Source organism: Colobus angolensis, unplaced genomic scaffold (genome assembly GCF_000951035.1).
Source record: "Colobus angolensis palliatus isolate OR3802 unplaced genomic scaffold, Cang.pa_1.0 Scaffold91, whole genome shotgun sequence".
Taxonomy (NCBI): Eukaryota; Metazoa; Chordata; class Mammalia; order Primates; family Cercopithecidae; genus Colobus; species Colobus angolensis.
In genome coordinates this window covers 3,871,607-3,878,924 of record NW_012123043.1, presented here as the reverse complement: position 1 = coordinate 3,878,924, position 7,318 = coordinate 3,871,607, and the positions used below count along the sequence as shown (strand labels likewise).

Here is a 7,318-nt window from a genome sequence, read left to right as displayed (position 1 = left end):
CAGGTGTGTGGGGTGGGCATGGAGTGAGGGGTGGGCATGAGGTGAGGCACCTGTGGTTCAGGTGTGTGGGGTGGGCATGGAGTGAGGGGTGGCCATGGGGTGAGGCACCTGTGGTTCAGGTGTGTGGGGTGGGCATGGAGTGAGGGGTGGCCATGGGGTGAGGCACCTGTGCCATCTTGTCCTCCTGCTCCTTCTTCATCTCCTGTAGCCTGCGCAGCATGCCACGGTAGTCGACAATGCCGTACTTCAGGCAGATCTGCTCGTAGTCCTTCCTGTCTGCCGTCATCAGCAGCTGCCATACCTGCTCAAGGTCTATCTTTTTCTCAGGGGCTGGTGGGGCCCTGGGGAGCAAAGCCAGCCCGTCAGAGGCCAGAGGAACCCCTGCTCCTTTGTTGGCCACCTGGCTCTGGTGCCCCAAGTAGTTCTAGGAAGCTGCTCTATCTGCACTCGAGGAAATACAGAGCCTGGAATCTCTGGGACTGACCACTGTTGGGGCCAGAAGGATTCAGAGATGGGTGGGGCGAGCCTCAGTCTCACCCCACAACTTTCAGGAGAAACGCTCCTAACAACCTGTATTGTAGATTTCTGAGTAAGATGTCTGGGGAAAGTGGGTGTTGCATTGTTCTGTTGCTTTAAAAAAAAAAAAAGTTACATCATTGTTCCAGTGGACCACCACATTTTGCAAATGAGGAAATCAGAAGAGAGATGATTAACTCAAGGATATAGAGCTTTGAAATGGCAGAGCTAGATCCAGAATTCCCAGTTCAGTCCCCTTCCCATCCTCCCATCTGCTACAGGCAGTCTAGCTCCCTGCTGTGTTGGGTGGAGGTGCGGCCCAAGCCCGGCTTACTTACGGAAATAGCAGGGAGTGAATACTGTGGGAGCCTCCAAAATCCTTCATGGACAGGCCCAAACCCACCTCTTTTTCAGCAACTTCCGGAAGTCCATCAGCTCCTTCCTGAGGTCTGGAAAAAGAGCAGGAATGAGGCCTCAGTCCCAGGTGGGATGCCTGAGGGTTGATGCAGGGCTTTTCTGTGTGCCCATGCTGACAACCAAGCCTTTGGAAGGGGCTCTTCTGAAGACTGGTGGTGACCCACAAGGTGTGCATGGTGTGGCTCAACCAGGCAGGGAACATCAGGAAAGGAGTAGTCTATCCCCTACAGGCCCCGAGGAGATTTCTGACAAATCTACCTACCTTCCTGTGGTTCCTTGTGCCTCTTCCGATTCTTCCGAAAGCCAACTGGATCATCCAGGGAGGAGAGGAAGTAGTCGATGTGGACAAGCAGGGAGAGAAGTAAGACACGTTGACGGTCTTCCTGAGAAACTGATGGAGTCCCAGAGCCCTGCTATCCCCACTGTCCTCTAAGGCATGGATGATCCCAGCAAGATCGATGGAGCAGGATGGAGGGTCTGTCCATCATAAGCTTTTTTACCCCAGAGCCTTACCCATGACCAAGGGGACCAACCTAAGCATCATCTCATGCAGGGGAGGCCCAGTCATGTGTCCACAGGGGCCAGGGAGGCGACAGAAATGCATGAAGCAGACATTGGCAACCACAACAAACTCAAGAGTATCTAAAGGGGCAGCTGCTCTTTCCCTCCACCTGGGAGCTGCCATATCAGGGTATAAGCCCAATATTGCCAAATAGGTCAGACACTGCTGTTTGGCTAATCCTGCAGCCATTTGTAATCCTCATCATCTGCTTCCACTAGAGAGGCTGATAAAGCTAAACACTCGCCTTCCCAGCTTCCCTTGCAACTAGCAGTGCTCATGTGACACTGTCCTGACCAGTGAGCTCCAGGAATTTCTGAGAAAGCCTTTGCTTCCTCTATAAAAAGAGTGGATGGGCTGGTCGTGGTGTTTCATGCCTATAATCCCAGCACTTTGGGAGGCCAAAGTGGGAGGACAGCTTGAGCCCAAGAGTTCCAGACCAGCCTGGGCAACATAGGGAGATCCCATCTCTACAAAAAAAAAAGAAAAAAAAAATCAAAAAATTAGCTGGGTGTGATGACCTATGCATGTAGTCCCAGCTACTTGGGAGACTGAGGTTGGAGGATCACTTGGGCCTGGGAGGTCAAGGCTGCAGTGAGCCATAATCACACCACTGCACTCCAGCCTGGGCAACAGGTCTCAAAAAATAAAATATAAAAGGCCGGGTGCAGTGGCTCACGCCTATAATCCCAGCACTTTGGCAGGCTGAGGCGGGTGGGTCACCCGAGGTCAGGAGTTTGAGAACAGCCTGGCCAATATGGTGAAACCCTGTTTCAGCTAAAACCACAAAAATTAGCCAGGCGTGGTGGCGCACACCTGTAATCCCAGCTACTCGGGGGCTGAGGCTGAAGAGTGGCTTGAACCTGGGAGAAAGAGGTTGCAGTGAGCCAAGATTGCGCCACTGCACTCCAGCCTGTGTGATGGAGCGAGACTCCATCTCAAAAATATAAAAATAAAAATAAGAGAGGCAGATGGACCTGGGCCACCTCTTTCACCTTCCTACCTTGAATATAGATTAGGTTTGGATCTGCCATAGCCCTCTTATGGCCATGAGGTGATAAGCCAATCTGCTAAGGATGGCAGAGCAGTGGGACCAAAAGAATCAGCTGTCTGATGGCAGCCCTGAGCTGTGGTGTGAGCCCTGGACACCACTCGCAAAACTTCTCATGTGAAGAAATGAAATATCTTTATTTCTTAGGCTACTCTTAGTAGGATTTTCTGTTACTTGTAGGCAGATCAATTGTAAGCATAATCAATGGCGAGACTAGACTTGCTTCCTCAAGAGATACCTACCTTTTAATTACTACAGGTTGACAATTTTTAAAATTTCAAACACCATGCATGCCCAAATACACGTCTGAGGGAGAATTTGGCCTTTGCGTGACCTGTTTGTTACCTCTGGCATAGGCCTGTCCAAAATATCCAAATATCCTTTTCACGGTGGAGAAACTGACACCCAGAGAGGAAAATAAAGCCCATTCAATGAGTTAGCAGAAGCTCTGGGACTAGAAGCCAGCTTTCAGGTCCGGCTCATTTACTGGGCCAAGAGAATATCCTTCAGAGCATCTGCCAAGGTGTGCCTTTTTAAACACATGCAGACTTCAGTGTGCATGTGGATGAAGCCGGGGGCCCAGCACAAGGTGTGGCTGCAGCAGTGGTGGCAGCCTCAGTGGGCCTCCCTCCCCTCTGCTCCCCTCCCTCACTAGCCACGGGGCCTCTGATTCCTCTGTGGGCTCTCTGCCCTGTGCACTGATGAGACAAGCTCGGGGAAAAGCCCACCTTCAATGACGGTGAGTCTCGCTGAGCACGTGGCCTCTCCATACATATTTACTGCTGTGCAGCGGTACAGATCCGTGTCCTCACCTGTCAGCTTGCTGATCTGCAGAAAGGCCAAGGGCAGAGGAGCAGGGCTACCATGTCCCCTTCCTCCATTTACTAGACACAGCTATGTGTTGGGGGTATAAAGTGATTAAGACATGGCCCTAGTCCTTATGGAGCCCACAGTCTTTATCAGGAAAGACAGATCCCAAAACAAAAACCTGGTTCGGGACAGAGGGTGGAAGTACCAATTCTTTGCCATCAGAGGCAATGTAGCATAGTAGAAAGAGTGTGATTTTGGGGTCAGATGGATCTGGGCCTGAAAAGTGTCTGTCCTGTATTACTGGCTGTGGGACCTTGGGCAAGTTATCTAACTTCTCTCAACTTCAGTTTCTTCATTTGTAAGATGGGAATATAATTCCTCAAAAAAGTGGTGAATAATTAGAATTAAATATAATCTATGTCAAATGTTTAGCCCCTGGGACATAGTAGGGCCTGGCACATAGTAGGTATCCCATGCTTAGTATTTATAGTATTGCTCAGATTAGCCAAGATTGATTGAGTACTCACTATAGGCCAGGCACTAGCTAGACACTTTACATAAAACTTTCATCCTCATAGCAGCTCCTGGCCTGGCACAGTGGCTCATTCTGTAATCCCAGCACTTTGGGAGGCCAAGGCAGACAGATCACCGTTGGTCAGGAGTTCAAGACTAGCCTTGCCAACATGGTGAAACCCCATCTCTACTAAAAATACAAAAATCAGCTGGGCGTGAAGGCGCATGCCTGTAATCCCAGCTACTTGGGAGGCCGAAGCAGGAGAATCGCTTGAACCTGGGAGGTGGAGGTTGCAGTGAGCCGAGATCATGCCATTGCACTCCAGCCTGCGCAACAGAGCAAGATCTGTCTCAACAACAACAACAACTCATAACAACTCCTTAAAGCACGTCCTGTTATTACCCCATTTTTACAAATGAGGAGACAGAGATAGAAAGAGTAAAGTGACTTTCCAAAGCCAAAGTGGTGGGCCTGGGATTGTAACCCCAGCAGTCTGACTTCAGAGCTTGAGCTCTTAAGCTCCAATCTACACCACCTCCCCAGTTATCAGCAGAGGTATCTGCGAGCCTGCCAGATCCATTCTTGGCTCAGTCAACTTTGAGTCACGAGTTGGAGTTGAATGGATTCAACTTCAACAAGGAGTATGTCTTACTCCTCTAGGGACTGGAGGCTGCCAAAGAGATCTTCAAGGGGATGGGAAAAGATGAACAGACTCTGGTCGGGGGAAGAGTTATGGTTATTACCTGCAGCACGTGCTCCTTGCTGCCAGGGCTGGAGGAGATCTTGTACTTGCTGGAGTCACTGAGGTCACCTTTGGAGTTCTGCCAGTGCACCTCGGGCCTGGGCTCCCCACAGACCACAGCCCGAAAGATAGCATTTTTCCCTGCAGCAGGAAGAGACGAGCAGGAAGACTGACAAGTTGGGAGAAAGTGACTGTATACTTTATTTAAATTCTAATTTACATCATCTTCCTCATCTAGGTATTTCAACAGCCCCTTCCAAAAAGGGTGCCAGGCCTTGGTCCCCTTGATTCAGGAGTCAGAACACGCAGGTGGAAAGCAGCAGATTCCAGGCACCCAGAGGGCAGTCCTTCCTCTTTCTGTACTGTGGAAGCTTGGGCTGCTTGAGGGAAAGAGATAGGTGGACTGGCCCTGGTGAAAGGGGAGGCCAGCAGGGCTTTAGGGGAGAGAGGCTTTTCTTGAGAGTGGGTAAGCAAGGAGTCTGAAAGCTTTGCCAAGACTGGGAAGGGAATGAGATTTTTGTGAGTTCCGGCCGGGTGCAGGGGCTTACGCCTGTAATCCCAGCACTTTGGGAGGCCAACGTGGGCGAATCGCCTGAAGTCAGGAGTTCGAGAGAAGTCTGGCCAACATGGTGAAACCCCATCTCTACTAAAAATACAAAAATCAGCCAGGCATGGTGGTGCATGCCTGTAATCCCATCTACTTGGGAGGCTGAGGCAGGAAAATTGCTTGAACCCTGGAAACAGAGGTTGTAGTGAGCGGAGATCATGCCACTGCACTCCAGCCTAGGTGACAGAGTGAGACACCATCTCAAAAAAAAGAGAGATTTTTTGTGGGTTCCCTTCCCCTTCCTACTCTCTAGAGGGAGGAGGAATCACAACCATGGGAAGGAATGGCTATTTGGTGCCCAAAGGAGCTGGTGCTGAGACATAGGTTCCAACCTCAGAAAAGACCCCAAGCTCCATTCCTGGTATGGAGGCCTGGGAACTGCCTGCCCTCAAAGAATCCCTCAGCCTCCCACCAGGAACATCTTAGTAGAGAGCAATATAGACCAAAGGCCCAAGGGCCCGTCCCAATTTCTTATTACTTTGTTCCAGATTTAGAAAAATAAAATACCATTCTTTGGCCAGGTGTGGTGGCTCACGCCTGTAATCCCAGCACTTTGGGAGGCCAAGGCAGGCGGATCACCTGAGGTCGGGAGTTTGCGACCTGCCTGACCAACATGGAGAAACCCTGTCTCTACTAAAAATACCAAAAAATTAGCCAGGCATGGTGTAATCCCAGCTACTTGGGAGGCCAAGGCAGGAGAATCACTTAAACCCAGGAGGCGGAGGTTGCAGTGAGCTGAGATCGAGCTATTGCACTCCAGCCTGGGCAACAAGAGCAAATTCCATCTCAAATAATAATAATAATAATAATAATAGAAAAAAGAAATATAAAATACCATTCTTTTTCTTATTACGAGGATGCTATGAACTAAAATTTATTGCAGGGATGTGTGTTGGGGAAAGAACACCAATTCCCACTTTTTCCCCAATAAGCCTTTGTTCCCACCACTTTTCTGGGCACTTTCTTATGTGGCCTTCTAGAAGGGCCTTCCTGAGCCCAGCCTGTGAGCCACTGCGGGTGCTGCTGCCTGGAAGCGAGGATTGGGAGGAATCACATTAACTGTATTAACAGTGCCTATCTGCAGCAGTGGCTTTGAGGAGAGGAGAGAGGGACCAGAAAACACCACAACCTCTCCCTGCTCCCCAATTTAGCATTTTTCCATCCTTGCCCCCCAGATATTTCTCATACTGGAGTAGCGTGTTGTCTCGTCATTCTCTTTATCTACTCTTTTCCCCAGGCCTCTTGTCACTTCTAGGGTTCCAGATAAGCACGTACCCCCTTAAGGATAGGAGGGAGACAGGCTATGGCCTGGTGATGAATGTAGGGCCTGGGTGTCCAGGAAGGTGTGTGCCCTAGCCCTCTCCCCTGGGAGGTAGGAGAGCAGGAATCTTGCTTCCCCTCCACAGCTCCCCTCTGGGCTCTCACCCTCTGGCAGAGCCAAGGTGACGGGCTTCTGCTCAAAGTCCGGCGTGCTGCAGCCTTCAGGGATCTCCTCCACCAGCTGCCAGATGCTCACCCCAGGGATATGGGACTTCCGGAACTTTCCTGGAGAATGCAGGAGAGAGGGAGATGGGCCTTCTGCCTTCTCCCTATTGGGTGACCCTTCAACAGAATGGGCATCCATCCACTCACCCAAGGAGCGAGAAGCCCCTTCTCGCTCCTACTGTTGGGGCAGGATTTTTGTTCTACCTCCCACCTGTGCACAGTGCTTTTTAATTCTCTAGCGGGAATCTGGTGGCACCCCTCAGGTAATGTGAATGGAGCCTCTAGGAAGTGGGTGGGGCACCCTGGGAAGACCCTGAGTGTGTCACTGGAGAAAAGCTTGGAAGAGAGAGTGGGAAAGGGCTCCTTTTCAGGAAGCAGGAGCTCATGTGGGGGCTCTGCACCCCTTATTCAGGAAAACAAATTGAAATCCAAAGCCAAGACTCTTAAAAAAAACAAAAACAAAAACGAGAAAATGGTCCAGCACAATGGCTCATGCCTGTAATCCCAGCACTTTGGGAGGCCAAGGCGGGCAGATTGCCTGAGATCAGGTGTTTGAGACCAGCCTGGCCAACATGGTGAAACCCCATCTCTACTAAAAATACAAAAATTAGCCAGGC

The 7,318-nt window shown here is 50.5% G+C and overlaps 1 protein-coding gene across 1 annotated transcript in view; it reads right to left on the bottom strand.

Moving 5' to 3' along the window:
• Positions 1-7,318, bottom strand: part of IGFN1 (immunoglobulin-like and fibronectin type III domain containing 1) — a 35,473-nt gene that overhangs the window by 27,819 nt on the left and 336 nt on the right. The window contains exons 2-7 of the mRNA XM_011931837.1: positions 6,642-6,761; positions 4,611-4,750; positions 3,272-3,371; positions 1,196-1,240; positions 920-965; positions 167-341 (exon numbers count right to left, since the gene is read on the bottom strand). Coding sequence (XP_011787227.1) covers positions 167-341; positions 920-965; positions 1,196-1,240; positions 3,272-3,371; positions 4,611-4,750; positions 6,642-6,761 — 626 coding nt within the window. The remainder of the gene's footprint in view (positions 1-166; positions 342-919; positions 966-1,195; positions 1,241-3,271; positions 3,372-4,610; positions 4,751-6,641; positions 6,762-7,318) is intronic.